The following is an 18122-nucleotide window of genomic DNA, read 5'->3' on the forward strand; positions in this document are numbered from 1 at the left end:
GAAAATTGGGGGGCAAATGCGTAGAATGGTGTATGAAAGGGAGGTATGTAAGGAAAAAGGTGAGTGGAGACTTTTGTCTTGGCCACCCCCTTAATAAGGGACAAGGCCTTTGAGAAATATTTTTGCTTTTCTCCTTTTTGTCCGTAGTTTTAGATAATGATGCAAGGAGTGAAGTTTTATGTTTATGAACATACCTGAAGTTTCCCCAAGAAAAAAAAATAATACCTTGTATATTAGAGTATAAAATTACAGAATGTAACCTTCATATGCAAATGAAAATAACCCTTACTCATCCCACACAACCAAATATGAAGTTACCCAGGACTTGAGTGTTAACAAGTAATATTTTGAAAGTAAAGATGTGTAAATTATATCAATAATGATGTATAGAACATTTGTGGAAGAGCCTTTATTTTTCTAGGATTATTCAACAGCAATTGCAGCATCTATTTCAAATTTTTTTTTTTACTAAGGAGATATATATGTCTAACTCAACTGTTTTCTTTTAGATCAAAGTTTTAGAATTTAAAGAAACATTTCCAATCTTTTTAACAGATTTTCCCCACTTAACCATGAACTTTTGACTTTACTCATACTATTTCTGTACAGCCCATGAAAACTTTGGTATCTTGCTTTTCTTTCTTTCATACTTGTTTGCTGTTTCCTGCACTAGCGAGGTAGTGCCAGGAACAGACATAAAAAGGCCACATCTGCTCACATCTATTCTCATGTTTAATGCACCGAAACCATAGCTCCCTGTCCACATTAAGGCACCACAGACCTTTCCATCGTTTATTGCAGACACTTCACATGCCCTGGTTCAGTCCATTGACAGCACATCAACTCCAGTACAACACATCATCCCAATTCACTCTTATCTCATGCATGCCTTTCACCCTCCTGCATACTCAGGCCCCAATCACTCAAAATCCTTTTCACTTGATCCTTCCATCTCCATTTTGTCCGCCCCATTCTCCTTGTTCCCTCCAGTTTTGACACGTATATCCTTGTTGACCTTTCTTTACTCATTCTTTCCATATGTCCAAACACTGCAGCACACCTCTTCTGCTCTCTCAAACACACTTTTTAGTACAACACATTTCTCTTTACTCTTACATTACTTTCTTGATCAAACCACCTCACACCACATATTGACCTCAAATATCTCATTTCCAACACATCCATCCTCCTTTGCAGGACCTTGTCTATAGCCCATGCCTCGCATCTATATAATATTGTTGGGACTACTATTCCCTCAAACATATTTGTTTTTGTCCTCTTAGGCACCATTCTCTCTTTCTACACACTCTTCAGTGCTCCTAGAACCTTTGTCCCCTGCCCCATCATATTACTCACTTCTGCTTCCATGGTTCCATTCACTGCTGTGTCTACTCCCAGATATTTAAAAACACTTAATTTCCTCCATCATTTTTCCATCCAAACTCACACCTCAACTAACTTGTCTCTCAACACTACTGAACCTAATAACCTTGCATTTATTCACATTTACTTTCAACTTAGTCACCAACTTATGCAATTTCTCACTCACATCTGCCACCAGTGCTGTATCATCAGCAAACAACAACTGACTCATTTCTAAAACCCTCTCATACCCCACAGACTGCATACTTGCCACTCTCTCCAAGACTCTCGCACTTACCTCACCACCCCTTCTATAAACAAACTGAACAACCACAGTGACATCATACACTCCTGCCAAAGACCAGCCTTCACTTGGAACCATTCACCCTCCTCTCTTCCTACTCATACACAAGCCTTACACCCATGATAAAAACTTCTTGCTGCTTCTAACAGCTTTCCTCTCACACCATATACTTGTAAGTCCTTCTGCAAAGCATCTCTATTAATCTCAACATAGGCCTTCTCCAGATCCATAAATGCCAAATACATATCCATCTGTTTTTCTAAGTTTTTCTCACATTCTTTAAAGCAAACACCTGATCCATACATCCCCTGCCACTTCTAAAACCATACTTCTTCCCAATCTGATGCTCTGTGCATGCCTTCACCCTCTCAATCAATACCCTCACTTACTACTAACCAGGTATACTTAATCTTATACCTCTTTAGTTTGAACACTCACCTATATCCCCTTTGTCTTTATGCATTTGCACTATACATGCATTCTGCCATCCTCTGGCAACTCACCACGATCCATACATACATTCAATATCCTTATCAACCAGTCAACAACACAGTCACCTCATTTCTTAAAGAAAAATTTAAGTGCAATATTATCCACTCCAGCAGCCTCGCTGCATTTCAATCTTATGCAAGGCTTTCACTACCAATTCTGTTTTCACCTAACCACTCTCCATGACTTTGCATACCTCCCTAACCAAATAACCAAAACACGCTACATCTGCCACTCTATCATCAAAGACATTTAATAATCCTTCATAGTACTCACTCCATATCTTTCTCACTTCATCACTACCTGTTATCACTTCTCCTCTTGCCCTCTTCAATGATGTTCCCATTTGTTCTCTTGTCTTTTGCACATTATTTACCTCCTTCCAAAGCATCGTATTCTCCCTAAAGTTTACTGAAACTCACTCTCTCCAACTCTATGTCCTTTATTCAACCCTTGTATTTTCTTTTTAAACCAAGTATTCCCAATCACCTCACCATTCTTTTTTTCAGCACACAACTCCACAAGCTCTTCACTATTTTCTTTCATTATACTGAATACCTCCATGTGCCCCAATTATACCTTTAACTGCCACATTACTTACCTTCTCATTTAAATCACCCATCACTAATACCATGTTTCTTACATCATAACTGCTGACACACTCAGCTGCTCCCAAGACATTTGCATCTCATGATGTTTCTTCTCATGGCCAGGTGCATAAGTACTAATAATCACACATCTCTCACCATCCACTTTCAGTTTTACCAACATTCTATCACACATGGCCACAACTCCTGCTTCAGTAGTGCTACTCCTTCCTTAGCTCTTGTCCTCTCACCAACCCCTGACTTTACTCCTAAGACATTTCCAAACCCTTCTTTTCATTTACCCTTGAGCTTTGTTTCACTCAGAGCCAGGACATTCAGGTTTGCTTCCTTAAACTATGTATCTCTCTTCTCATCTTGGTTACATCCACACACATTCAGACACCCCAGTTTGTGGCTTCAAGGAGGATGAGCACTCCCTACCTTGCTCCTTCTGTTCCCTCTCATAGAAATTGAAATACAAGATTGGGGGAAGGGGGTTATTTATCCCAGTCTCCCCCCCCCCCTAAATTGCCTTCTACAGCATGCAAGGAAGATGGAGGTACAGTTCTTTCTCCCCTACCCCAGGGATAAAATGCTATGGTATACTAGTATGCACAAATGGTATGCTACTATGAACAAAATTGGTATGTATGTTACAATGGTATACTCTATGTATAAATAGATATTTTTGGAGATGACTTTTGAGAAAAAGCAACTTGATACACATAAGACATCTACAATCTTTTTATATAGTGTGTCAGTGTGCCCATGTGAATGTTCCTGGTGACAATCCTCTTGTTAACAAAACCAAATTCATCACACCTTGATTTTTGCACCACTGTGCCCAAACAGATGTTGGTGAGGTTCAACTTCCAACAAACACTTTTCCTTATTCACCACATGGCAACTAAAGCGAGGGGCAATAATATTCCAGGAGTAGCCTGCATACCATGTTTACTATGGAAAGCTTCAGTATGGACTACATGAGGAACCAAGGATAAAAAGGAGGAAGCTTCATCAAATATATAAATATGAACAAATAAATACTACTCATGAAATATATAAATATGAACAAATAAATACTACTAATGTACTGTATTACATATCATATCCCAACATTTTCACATCACTGTGCTCAAGCATATGATGTGAATGTTCACATTTCTGTACAAATACTTTACCACATTTTTCACATTCAAACTTTTTCACACTACTGTGTACAAGTAGATGTCGCTGAAGATGAGTCTTCTGTAAAAACAGTTTCCCACATTCATCGCATCCAAACTTTTTCACACCAGTATGCACAAGCAAGTGTCGTTGAAGATTTCCTTTCTTTAAAAACAGTTTTCCACAGTGATCACATCCAAACTTCTTCACACCTCTATGCACAAGCAAATGTTGGGACATTTCATTTTTCCGCAAAAACATTTTTCCACATTCATCACATTCAAACTTTTTCAAACCGTTGTGAACAAGCATATGTTGTGTAAGTTCATATTTCCGTAAAAACAGTTTCCCACATTCATCACATACAAACTTTTTCACACCACTGTGCATTGGTATATGTTGCTTTAGATGACTATTCTGAGAAAATAATTTCCCACATTCAACACACTGGAACTTTTTCACTCCACTGTGCACAACCAAATGTTGCTGAAGATGGCTTTTCTGCAAAAACATTTTCCCACATTCATCACATTCAAATCTTTTCACACCACTGTGCATAAGCAGATGTTGCTGAAGATGACTTTTCTGCAAAAACAGTTTCCCACATTGATTACAATCAAATCTTTTCACACCACTGTGCATCAACAAATGTTCACGAAGATGACTTTTCTGCAAAAACAGCTTCCCACACTGATCACATTCAAACTTTTTCACACCAGTATGCACGAGCAAATGTCTCTTAAGACTACTTTTATATGGATACAGTTTCCCACATTCACCACATTCAAACCTTTTCACACTACTGTGCACAAGCAAATGTGTTTTGAGAGCATCTTCATGTGGAAATTGTTCTCCGCATTCACTGCATCCAAGATTTTTTGTACTATTGTGGACAAGCAATTGTCTCTCAAGAACACCCTTGCATGAACACAGTTTCCCACATTCGTCACATCCAAATTCATTCACATGACTTAAATTTTCTACATCACTGTGCACAAGGAGCTGCTTTGGAAGGTTTGTCTCATATGGAAACTGATTCTCATACTCTGTAGAGCTGATCTTTTCCTGACCATTTTGCAAAAGCATTTGCATCTGGAGATGATCCTCCTGCGGATAAAATTTCCTACATTCCTCATATGGAAACTTTTCCTCTTCAGTTGACATTGTCAGTTTCTGCTCTATTCTCAGTCTTGAAATGTGATTTCACTTCACATCTGAAATAAAAGAGTTGTCTTAAGAACGCAGTCTAACTAAATGTTACAATTCAAACTTTAGACTATTGCAGTATGCATCAGTTGTGTTAAATGAGTGATAACACTGGAACAATCCACAATCATCTCTGAAATTCCAATAAATACAATAATTTCAGAAAGAGTAATATGTTCTCAGCATAATTTCACACAACTACATTTACACCACTGATGCATACAATGATTCTTCAGAACAAAGTATTATAATATTCATATATATATATATATATATATATATATATATATATATGGTGCCTAAATATATATATATATATTTATTTATTTATTATACTTTGTCGCTGTCTCCCGCGTTTGCGAGGTAGCGCAAGGAAACAGACGAAAGAAATGGCCCAACCCCCCCATACACATGTATATACATACGTCCACACACGCAAATATACATACCTACACAGCTTTCCATGGCTTACCCCAGACGCTTCACATGCCTTGATTCAATCCACTGACAGCACGTCAACCCCGGTATAACACATCGCTCCAATTCACTCTATTCCTTGCCCTCCTTTCACCCTCCTGCATGTTCAGGCCCCGATCACACAAAATCTATTTCACTCCATCTTTCCACCTCCAATTTGGTCTCCCTCTTCTCCTCGTTCCCTCCACCTCCGACACATATATCCTCTTGGCCAATCTTTCCTCACTCATTCCTCTCCATGTGCCCAAACCACTTCAAAACACCCTCTTCTGCTCTCTCAACCACGCTCTTTTTATTTCCACACATCTCTCTTACCCTTACGTTACTCACTCGATCAAACCACCTCACACCACACATTGTCCTCAAACATCTCATTTCCAGCACATCCATCCTCCTGCGCACAACTCTATCCATAGCCCACGCCTCGCAACCATACAACATTGTTGGAACCACTATTCCTTCAAACATACCCATTTTTGCTTTCCGAGATAATGTTCTCGACTTCCACACATTCTTCAAGGCCCTCAGAATTTTCGCCCCCTCCCCCACCCTATGATCCACTTCCACTTCCATGGTTCCATCCGCTGCCAGATCCACTCCCAGATATCTAAAACACTTCACTTCCTCCAGTTTTTCTCCATTCAAACTCACCTCCCAATTGACTTGACCCTCAACCCTACTGTACCTAATAACCTTGCTCTTATTCACATTTACTCTTAACTTTCTTCTTCCACACACTTTACCAAACTCAGTCACCAGCTTCTGCAGTTTCTCACATGAATCAGCCACCAGCGCTGTATCATCAGCGAACAACAACTGACTCACTTCCCAAGCTCTCTCTTGTCCTCTCACTAACCCCTGACTTTACTCCCCAGACATATATATATATATATATGGTGCCTATATATAGGGTGCCTAAATGTGTGTGGATGTAACCAAGATGTGAAAAAAGGAGAGATAGGTAGTATGTTTGAGGAAAGGAACCTGGATGTTTTGGCTCTGAGTGAAACGAAGCTCAAGGGTAAAGGGGAAGAGTGGTTTGGGAATGTCTGGGGAGTAAAGTCAGGGGTTAGTGAGAGGACAAGAGCAAGGGAAGGAGTAGCAATACTCCTGAAACAGGAGTTGTGGGAGTATGTGATAGAGTGTAAGAAAGTAAATTCTCGATTAATATGGGTAAAACTGAAAGTTGATGGAGAGAGGTGGGTGATTATTGGTGCATATGCACCTGGGCATGAGAAGAAAGATCAAGAGAGGCAAGTGTTTTGGGAGCAGCTGAATGAGTGTGTTAGTGGTTTTGATGCACGAGACCAGGTTAGAGTGATGGGTGATTTGAATGCAAAGGTGAGTAATGTGGCAGTTGAGGGAATAATTGGTATACATGGGGTGTTCAGTGTTGTAAATGGAAATGGTGAAGAGCTTGTAGATTTATGTGCTGAAAAAGGACTGACGATTGGGAATACCTGGTTTAAAAAGCGAGATATACATAAGTATACTTATGTAAGTAGGAGAGATGGCCAGAGAGCGTTATTGGATTACGTGTTAATTGACAGGCGTGCGAAAGAGAGACTTTTGGATGTTAATGTGCTGAGAGGTGCAACTGGAGGGATGTCTGATCATTATCTTGTGGAGGCTAAGGTGAAGATTTGTATGGGTTTTCAGAAAAGAAGAGTGAATGTTGGGGTGAAGAGGGTGGTGAGAGTAAGTGAGCTTGAGAAGGAGACCTGTGTGAGGAAGTACAAGGAGAGACTGAGTACAGAATGGAAAAAGGTGAGAACAATGGAAGTAAGGGGAGTGGGGGAGGAATGGGATGTATTTAGGGAATCAGTGATGGATTGCGCAAAAGATGCTTGTGGCATGAGAAGAGTGGGAGGTGGGTTGATTAGAAAGGGTAGTGAGTGGTGGGATGAAGAAGTAAGAGTATTAGTGAAAGAGAAGAGAGAGGCATTTGGACGATTTTTGCAGGGAAAAAATGCAATTGAGTGGGAGATGTATAAAAGAAAGAGACAGGAGGTCAAGAGAAAGGTGCAAGAGGTGAAAAAAAGGGCAAATGAGAGTTGGGGTGAGAGAGTATCATTAAAATTTAGGGAGAATAAAAAGATGTTCTGGAATGAGGTAAATAAAGTGCGTAAGACAAGGGAGCAAATGGGAACTTCAGTGAAGGGCGCAAATGGGGAGGTGATAACAAGTAGTGGTGATGTGAGAAGGAGATGGAGTGAGTATTTTGAAGGTTTGTTGAATGTGTTTGATGATAGAGTGGCAGATATAGGGTGTTTTGGTCGAGGTGGTGTGCAAAGTGAGAGGGTTAGGGAAAATGATTTGGTAAACAGAGAAGAGGTAGTGAAAGCTTTGCGGAAGATGAAAGCCGGCAAGGCAGCAGGTTTGGATGGTATTGCAGTGGAATTTATTAAAAAAGGGGGTGACTGTATTGTTGACTGGTTGGTAAGGTTATTTAATGTATGTATGACTCATGGTGAGGTGCCTGAGGATTGGCAGAATGCGTGCATAGTGCCATTGTACAAAGGCAAAGGGGATAAGAGTGAGTGCTCAAATTACAGAGGTATAAGTTTGTTGAGTATTCCTGGTAAATTATATGGGAGGGTATTGATTGAGAGGGTGAAGGCATGTACAGAGCATCAGATTGGGGAAGAGCAGTGTGGTTTCAGAAGTGGTAGAGGATGTGTGGATCAGGTGTTTGCTTTGAAGAATGTATGTGAGAAATACTTAGAAAAGCAAATGGATTTGTATGTAGCATTTATGGATCTGGAGAAGGCATATGATAGAGTTGATAGAGATGCTCTGTGGAAGGTATTAAGAATATATGGTGTGGGAGGCAAGTTGTTAGAAGCAGTGAAAAGTTTTTATCGAGGATGTAAGGCATGTGTACGTGTAGGAAGAGAGGAAAGTGATTGGTTCTCAGTGAATGTAGGTTTGCGGCAGGGGTGTGTGATGTCTCCATGGTTGTTTAATTTGTTTATGGATGGGGTTGTTAGGGAGGTAAATGCAAGAGTTTTGGAAAGAGGGGCAAGTATGAAGTCTGTTGGGGATGAGAGAGCTTGGGAAGTGAGTCAGTTGTTGTTCGCTGATGATACAGCGCTGGTGGCTGATTCATGTGAGAAACTGCAGAAGCTGGTGACTGAGTTTGGTAAAGTGTGTGGAAGAAGAAAGTTAAGAGTAAATGTGAATAAGAGCAAGGTTATTAGGTACAGTAGGGTTGAGGGTCAAGTCAACTGGGAGGTGAGTTTGAATGGAGAAAAACTGGAGGAAGTGAAGTGTTTTAGATATCTGGGAGTGGATCTGGCAGCGGATGGAACCATGGAAGCGGAAGTGGATCATAGGGTGGGGGAGGGGGCGAAAATTCTGGGGGCCTTGAAGAATGTGTGGAAGTCGAGAACATTATCTCGGAAAGCAAAAATGGGTATGTTTGAAGGAATAGTGGTTCCAACAATGTTGTATGGTTGCGAGGCATGGGCTATGGATAGAGTTGTGCGCAGGAGGATGGATGTGCTGGAAATGAGATGTTTGAGGACAATGTGTGGTGTGAGGTGGTTTGATCGAGTGAGTAACGTAAGGGTAAGAGAGATGTGTGGAAATAAAAAGAGCGTGGTTGAGAGAGCAGAAGAGGGTGTATTGAAGTGGTTTGGGCACATGGAGAGGATGAGTGAGGAAAGATTGACCAAGAGGATATATGTGTCGGAGGTGGAGGGAACAAGGAGAAGAAAGAGGGAGACCAAATTGGAGGTGGAAAGATGGAGTGAAAAAGATTTTGTGTGATCGGGGCCTGAACATGCAGGAGGGTGAAAGGAGGGCAAGGAATAGAGTGAATTGGAGCGATGTGGTATACCGGGGTTGACGTGCTGTCAGTGGATTGAGTCAAGGCATGTGAAGCGTCTGGGGTAAGCCATGGAAAGCTGTGTAGGTATGTATATTTGCGTGTGTGGACGTATGTATATACATGTGTATGGGGGGGTTGGGCCATTTCTTTCGTCTGTTTCCTTGCGCTACCTCGCAAACGCGGGAGACAGCGACAAAGTATAATAACAAAAAAAAAAATATATATATATATATATATATATATATATATATATATTCATGAAAGATATTTGGGTTGAGAATAAATCTTTGAGACACTATGGAAAACAAATGTATAACAAGCAATGCAACAGTATGAAGCTTTGCTATGGGATCTACTGTAATGCCCTTAAAACATTTTGTATATTCAATATGTTTGGTGCAATTTTTGGTACAGTACTTTCAGAGTGAACTTAGTGCAAGGTTTTCATACAGCAGGTACATTAAAGGAAAGAGCTTAAATCCAGCAATAATTATTCTATTCTTCCATATCTAAAATTTCTTCTTACTACTTACTCATACATACATTTCTAGAAGATACTTTTACAGTAAACTTTAACCCTCAAAGCTCTACTTATTATAATTTCTTGTTTATGACTTTTGTGGCAGTTTTAAAGGCACCAAATACAGCCCTTTTCAAGCAGTCCACAATTACTTTTCCAATCTCTTAATAAAATTAGGACAAAAAAAAGTAGTACATGGCTAAGGTAAGACAAATTCAGGATATAATGTTTTTTTATTTATTATTTTGCTTTGTCGCTGTCTCCCGCATTAGCGAGGTAGCACAAGGAAACAGACAAAAGAATGGCCCAACCCACCCACATACACATGTATATACATACACATCCACACACGCAAATATACATAACTATACATCTCAATGTATACATATATATACACACACAGACATATACATATATACACATGTACAGTGATGGATTGCGCAAAAGATGCTTGTGGCATGAGAAGAGTGGGAGGTGAGTTGATGAGAAATAGTAGTAGTGGTGGGATGAAGAAGTAAGAGTATTAGTGAAAGAGAAGAGAGAGGCATTTGGACGATTTTTGCAGGGAAAAAATGCAATTGAGTGGGAGATGTATAAAAGAAAGAGACAGGAGGTCAAGAGAAAGGTGCAAGAGGTGAAAAAAAGGGCAAATGAGAGTTGGGGTGAGAGAGTATCATTAAATTTTAGGGAGAATAAAAAGATGTTCTGGAAGGAGGTAAATAAAGTGCGTAAGACAAGGGAGCAAATGGGAACTTCGGTGAAGGGCGCAAGTGGGGAGGTGATAACAAGTAGTGGTGATGTGAGAAGGAGATGGAGTGAGTATTTTGAAGGTTTGTTGAATGTGTTTGATGATAGAGTGGCAGATATAGGGTGTTTTGGTCGAGGTGGTGTGCAAAGTGAGAGGGTTAGGGAAAATGATTTGGTAAACAGAGAAGAGGTAGTGAAAGCTTTGCGGAAGATGAAAGCCGGCAAGGCAGCAGGTTTGGATGGTATTGCAGTGGAATTTATTAAAAAAGGGGGTGACTGTATTGTTGACTGGTTGGTAAGGTTATTTAATGTATGTATGACTCATGGTGAGGTGCCTGATGATTGGCAGAATGCGTGCATAGTGCCATTGTACAAAGGCAAAGGGGATAAGAGTGAGTGCTCAAATTACAGAGGTATAAGTTTGTTGAGTATTCCTGGTAAATTATATGGGAGGGTATTGATTGAGAGGGTGAAGGCATGTACAGAGCATCAGATTGGGGAAGAGCAGTGTGGTTTCAGAAGTGGTAGAGGATGTGTGGATCAGGTGTTTGCTTTGAAGAATGTATGTGAGAAATACTTAGAAAAGCAAATGGATTTGTATGTAGCATTTATGGATCTGGAGAAGGCATATGATAGAGTTGATAGAGATGCTCTGTGGAAGGTATTAAGAATATATGGTGTGGGAGGCAAGTTGTTAGAAGCAGTGAAAAGTTTTTATCGAGGATGTAAGGCATGTGTACGTGTAGGAAGAGAGGAAAGTGATTGGTTCTCAGTGAATGTAGGTTTGCGGCAGGGGTGTGTGATGTCTCCATGGTTGTTTAATTTGTTTATGGATGGGGTTGTTAGGGAGGTAAATGCAAGAGTTTTGGAAAGAGGGGCAAGTATGAAGTCTGTTGGGGATGAGAGAGCGTGGGAAGTGAGTCAGTTGCTGTTCGCTGATGATACAGCGCTGGTGGCTGATTCATGTGAGAAACTGCAGAAGCTGGTGACTGAGTTTGGTAAAGTGTGTGGAAGAAGAAAGTTAAGAGTAAATGTGAATAAGAGCAAGGTTATTAGGTACAGTAGGGTTGAGGGTCAAGTCAACTGGGAGGTGAGTTTGAATGGAGAAAAACTGGAGGAAGTGAAGTGTTGTAGATATCTGGGAGTGGATCTGGCAGCGGATGGAACCATGGAAGCGGAAGTGGATCATAGGGTGGGGGAGGGGGCGAAAATTCTGGGGGCCTTGAAGAATGTGTGGAAGTCGAGAACATTATCTCGGAAAGCAAAAATGGGTATGTTTGAAGGAATAGTGGTTCCAACAATGTTGTATGGTTGCGAGGCATGGGCTATGGATAGAGTTGTGCGCAGGAGGATGGATGTGCTGGAAATGAGATGTTTGAGGACAATGTGTGGTGTGAGGTGGTTTGATCGAGTGAGTAACGTAAGGGTAAGAGAGATGTGTGGAAATAAAAAGAGCGTGGTTGAGAGAGCAGAAGAGGGTGTATTGAAGTGGTTTGGGCACATGGAGAGGATGAGTGAGGAAAGATTGACCAAGAGGATATATGTGTCGGAGGTGGAGGGAACAAGGAGAAGAGGGAGACCAAATTGGAGGTGGAAAGATGGAGTGAAAAAGGTTTTGTGTGATCGGGGCCTGAACATGCAGGAGGGTGAAAGGAGGGCAAGGAATAGAGTGAATTGGAACGATGTGGTATACCGGGGTTGACGTGCTGTCAGTGGATTGAGTCAAGGCATGTGAAGCGTCTGGGGTAAGCCATGGAAAGCTGTGTAGGTATGTATATTTGCGTGTGTGGACGTATGTATATACATGTGTATGGGGAGGGTTGGGCCATTTCTTTCGTCTGTTTCCTTGCGCTACCTCGCAAACGCGGGAGACAGCGACAAAGTATAATAAAAAAAAAAAAAAATAAATAAATATATATATATATAGATATATATATATATATATATATATTTTTTTTTTTTTTTTTTTTTTATACTTTGTCGCTGTCTCCCGCGTCTGCGAGGTAGCGCAAGGAAACAGACGAAAGAAATGGCCCAACCCCCCCCCCCCCATACACATGTACATACACATGTCCACACACGTGTATACATACCTACACAGCTTTCCATGGTCCACCCCAGACGCCTCACATGCCTTGATTCACTCCACTGACAGCACGTCAACCCCTGTATAACACATCGCTCCAATTCACTCTATTCCTTGCCCTCCTTACACCCTCCTGCATGTTCAGGCCCCGATCACACAAAATCTTTTTCACTCCATCTTTCCACCTCCAATTTGGTCTCCCTCTTCTCCTCGTTCCCTCCACCTCCGACACATATATCCTCTTGGTCAATCTTTCCTCACTCATTCTCTCCATGTGCCCAAACCATTTCAAAACACCCTCTTCTGCTCTCTCAACCACGCTCTTTTTATTTCCACACATCTCTCTTACCCTTACGTTACTTACTCGATCAAACCACCTCACACCACACATTGTCCTCAAACATCTCATTTCCAGCACATCCATCCTCCTGCGCACAACTCTATCCATAGCCCACGCCTCGCAACCATACAACATTGTTGGAACCACTATTCCTTCAAACATACCCATTTTTGCTTTCCGAGATAATGTTCTCGACTTCCACACATTTTTCAAGGCTCCCAAAATTTTCGCCCCCTCCCCCACCCTATGATCCACTTCCGCTTCCATGGTTCCATCCGCTGACAGATCCACTCCCAGATATCTAAAACACTTCACTTCCTCCAGTTTTTCTCCATTCAAACTTACCTCCCAATTGACTTGACCCTCAACCCTACTGTACCTAATAACCTTGCTCTTATTCACATTTACTCTTAACTTTCTTCTTCCACACACTTTACCAAACTCAGTCACCAGCTTCTGCAGTTTCTCACATGAATCAGCCACCAGCGCTGTATCATCAGCGAACAACAACTGACTCACTTCCCAGGCTCTCTCATCCCCAACAGACTTCATACTTGCCCCTCTTTCCAGGACTCTTGCATTCACCTCCCTAACAACCCCATCCATAAACAAATTAAACAACCATGGAGACATCACACACCCCTGCCGCAAACCTACATTCACTGAGAACCAATCACTTTCCTCTCTTCCTACACGTACACATGCCTTACATCCTCGATAAAAACTTTTCACTGCTTCTAACAACTTGCCTCCCACACCATATATTCTTAATACCTTCCACAGAGCATCTCTATCAACTCTATCATATGCCTTCTCCAGATCCATAAATGCTACATACAAATCCATTTGCTTTTCTAAGTATTTCTCACATACATTCTTCAAAGCAAACACCTGATCCACACATCCTCTACCACTTCTGAAACCGCACTGCTCTTCCCCAATCTGATGCTCTGTACATGCCTTCACCCTCTCAATCAATACCCTCCCATATAATTTACCAGGAATACTCAACAAACTTATACCTCTGTAATTTGAGCACTCACTCTTATCCCCTTTGCCTTTGTACAATGGCACTATGCACGCATTCCGCCAATCCTCAGGCACCTCACCATGAGTCATACATACATTAAATAACCTTACCAACCAGTCAACAATACAGTCACCCCCTTTTTTAATAAATTCCACTGCAATACCATCCAAACCTGCTGCCTTGCCGGCTTTCATCTTCCGCAAAGCTTTTACTACCTCTTCTCTGTTTACCAAATCATTTTCCCTAACCCTCTCACTTTGCACACCACCTCGACCAAAACACCCTATATCTGCCACTCTGTCATCAGACACATTCAACAAACCTTCAAAATACTCATTCCATCTCCTTCTCACATCACCACTACTTGTTATCACCTCCCCATTTACGCCCTTCACTGAAGTTCCCATTTGCTCCCTTGTCTTACGCACCCTATTTACCTCCTTCCAGAACATCTTTTTATTCTCCCTAAAATTTACTGATAGTCTCTCACCCCAACTCTCATTTGCCCTTTTTTTCACCTCTTGCACCTTTCTCTTGACCTCCTGTCTCTTTCTTTTATACTTCTCCCACTCAATTGCATTTTTTCCCTGCAAAAATCGTCCAAATGCCTCTCTCTTCTCTTTCACTAATACTCTTACTTCTTCATCCCACCACTCACTACCCTTTCTAAACAGCCCACCTCCCACTCTTCTCATGCCACAAGCATCTTTTGCGCAATCCATCACTGATTCCCTAAATACATCCCATTCCTCCCCCACTCCCCTTACTTCCATTGTTCTCACCTTTTTCCATTCTGTACACAGTCTCTCCTGGTACTTCCCCACACAGGTCTCCTTCCCAAGCTCACTTATTCTCACCACCTTCTTCACCCCAACATTCACTCCTCTTTTCTGAAAACCCATACTAATCTTCACCTTAGCCTCCACAAGATAATGATCAGACAACCCTCCAGTTGCACCTCTCAGCACATTAACATCCAAAAGTCTCTCTTTCGCATATATATATATATATATATATATATATATATATATATATATATATATATATATATATATATATATTCATGAAAGATATTTGGGTTGAGAATAAATCTTTGAGGCACTATGGAAAACAAATGTATAACAAGCAATGCAACAGTATGAAGCTTTGCTATGGGATCTACTGTAATGCCCTTAAAACATTTTGTATATTCAATATGTTTGGTGCAATTTTTGGTACAGTACTTTCAGAGTGAACTTAGTGCAAGGTTTTCATACAGCAGGTACATTAAAGGAAAGAGCTTAAATCCAGCAATAATTATTCTATTCTTCCATATCTAAAATTTCTTCTTACTATTTACTCATACATACATTTCTAGAAGATACTTTTACAGTAAACTTTAACCCTCAAAGCTCTACTTATTATAATTTCTTGTTTATGACTTTTGTGGCAGTTTTAAAGGCACCAAATACAGCCCTTTTCAAGCAGTCCACAATTACTTTTCCAATCTCTTAATAAAATTAGGACAAAAAAAAGTAGTACATGGCTAAGGTAAGACAAATTCAGGATATAATGTTTTTTTATTTATTATTTTGCTTTGTCGCTGTCTCCCGCGTTAGCGAGGTAGCACAAGGAAACAGACAAAAGAATGGCCCAACCCACCCACATACACATGTATATACATACACATCCACACACGCAAATATACATAACTATACATCACAATGTATACATATATATACACACACAGACATATACATATATACACATGTACAGTGATGGATTGCGCAAAAGATGCTTGTGGCATGAGAAGAGTGGGAGGTGGGTTGATTAGAAAGGGTAGTGAGTGGTGGGATGAAGAAGTAAGAGTATTAGTGAAAGAGAAGAGAGAGAGGCATTTGGACGATTTTTGCAGGGAAAAAATGCAATTGAGTGGGAGATGTATAAAAGAAAGAGACAGGAGGTCAAGAGAAAGGTGCAAGAGGTGAAAAAAAGGGCAAATGAGAGTTGGGGTGAGAGAGTATCATTAAATTTTAGGGAGAATAAAAAGATGTTCTGGAAGGAGGTAAATAAAGTGCATAAGACAAGGGAGCAAATGGGAACTTCGGTGAAGGGCGCAAGTGGGGAGGTAATAACAAGTAGTGGTGATGTGAGAAGGAGATGGAGTGAGTATTTTGAAGGTTTGTTGAATGTGTTTGATGATAGAGTGGCAGATATAGGGTGTTTTGGTCGAGGTGGTGTGCAAAGTGAGAGGGTTAGGGAAAATGATCTGGTAAACAGAGAAGAGGTAGTGAAAGCTTTGCGGAAGATGAAAGCCGGCAAGGCAGCAGGTTTGGATGGTATTGCAGTGGAATTTATTAAAAAAGGGGGTGACTGTATTGTTGACTGGTTGGTAAGGTTATTTAATGTATGTATGACTCATGGTGAGGTGCCTGAGGATTGGCGGAATGCATGCATAGTGCCATTGTACAAAGGCAAAGGGGATAAGAGTGAGTGCTCAAATTACAGAGGTATAAGTTTGTTGAGTATTCCTGGTAAATTATATGGGAGGGTATTGATTGAGAGGGTGAAGGCATGTACAGAGCATCAGATTGGGGAAGAGCAGTGTGGTTTCAGAAGTGGTAGAGGATGTGTGGATCAGGTGTTTGCTTTGAAGAATGTATGTGAGAAATACTTAGAAAAGCAAATGGATTTGTATGTAGCATTTATGGATCTGGAGAAGGCATATGATAGAGTTGATAGAGATGCTCTGTGGAAGGTATTAAGAATATATGGTGTGGGAGGAAAGTTGTTAGAAGCAGTGAAAAGTTTTTATCGAGGATGTAAGGCATGTGTACGTGTAGGAAGAGAGGAAAGTGATTGGTTCTCAGTGAATGTAGGTTTGCGGCAGGGGTGTGTGATGTCTCCATGGTTGTTTAATTTGTTTATGGATGGGGTTGTTAGGGAGGTAAATGCAAGAGTTTTGGAAAGAGGGGCAAGTATGAAGTCTGTTGGGGATGAGAGAGCTTTGGAAGTGAGTCAGTTGTTGTTCGCTGATGATACAGCGCTGGTGGCTGATTCATGTGAGAAACTGCAGAAGCTGGTGACTGAGTTTGGAAAAGTGTGTGGAAGAAGAAAGTTAAGTGTAAATGTGAATAAGAGCAAGGTTATTAGGTACAGTAGGGTTGAGGGTCAAGTCAATTGGGAGGTGAGTTTGAATGGAGAAAAACTGGAGGAAGTGAAGTGTTTTAGATATCTGGGAGTGGATCTGGCAGCGGATGGAACCATGGAAGCGGAAGTGGATCATAGGGTGGGGGAGGGGACGAAAATCCTGGGGGCCTTGAAGAATGTGTGGAAGTCGAGAACATTATCTCGGAAAGCAAAAATGGGTATGTTTGAAGGAATAGTGGTTCCAACAATGTTGTATGGTTGCGAGGCGTGGGCTATGGATAGAGTTGTGCGCAGGAGGATGGATGTGCTGGAAATGAGATGTTTGAGGACAATGTGTGGTGTGAGGTGGTTTGATCGAGTGAGTAACGTAAGGGTAAGAGAGATGTGTGGAAATAAAAAGAGCGTGGTTGAGAGAGCAGAAGAGGGTGTTTTGAAGTGGTTTGGGCACATGGAGAGGATGAGTGAGGTAAGATTGACCAAGAGGATATATGTGTCGGAGGTGGAGGGAACAAGGAGAAGAGGGAGACCAAATTGGAGGTGGAAAGATGGAGTGAAAAAGATTTTGTGTGATCGGGGCCTGAACATGCAGGAGGGTGAAAGGAGGGCAAGGAATAGAGTGAATTGGAGCGATGTGGTATACCGGGGTTGACATGCTGTCAGTGGATTGAAGCAGGGCATGTGAAGCGTCTGGGGTAAACCATGGAAAGCTGTGTAGGTATGTATATTTGCGTGTGTGGACGTATGTATATACATGTGTATGGGGGGGTTGGGCCATTTCTTTCGTCTGTTTCCTTGCGCTACCTCGCAAACGCGGGAGACAGCGACAAAGTATAATAAAAAAAATAT

The 18122-nt window shown here is 41.2% G+C and overlaps 2 protein-coding genes across 7 annotated transcripts in view; one reads left to right on the plus strand and one right to left on the minus strand.

Moving 5' to 3' along the window:
* Positions 1–18122, plus strand: part of LOC139763616 (uncharacterized) — a 195524-nt gene that overhangs the window by 105487 nt on the left and 71915 nt on the right. The window lies entirely within an intron of this gene.
* LOC139763614 (uncharacterized) overlaps positions 3680–18122 on the minus strand; it is a 40918-nt gene continuing 26475 nt past the window's right edge. For all 6 annotated transcript variants that reach the window (XM_071689836.1, XM_071689835.1, XM_071689840.1 and 3 more), the window contains one exon: positions 3680–5123. In XM_071689836.1, the coding sequence (XP_071545937.1) occupies positions 3841–5073 (1233 nt within the window). In that variant the 5' untranslated portion in view covers positions 5074–5123 and the 3' untranslated portion in view covers positions 3680–3840. The remainder of the gene's footprint in view (positions 5124–18122) is intronic.

The sequence above is a fragment of the Panulirus ornatus genome, chromosome 47, assembly GCF_036320965.1.
Source record: "Panulirus ornatus isolate Po-2019 chromosome 47, ASM3632096v1, whole genome shotgun sequence".
NCBI classification, from domain to species: Eukaryota; Metazoa; Arthropoda; class Malacostraca; order Decapoda; family Palinuridae; genus Panulirus; species Panulirus ornatus.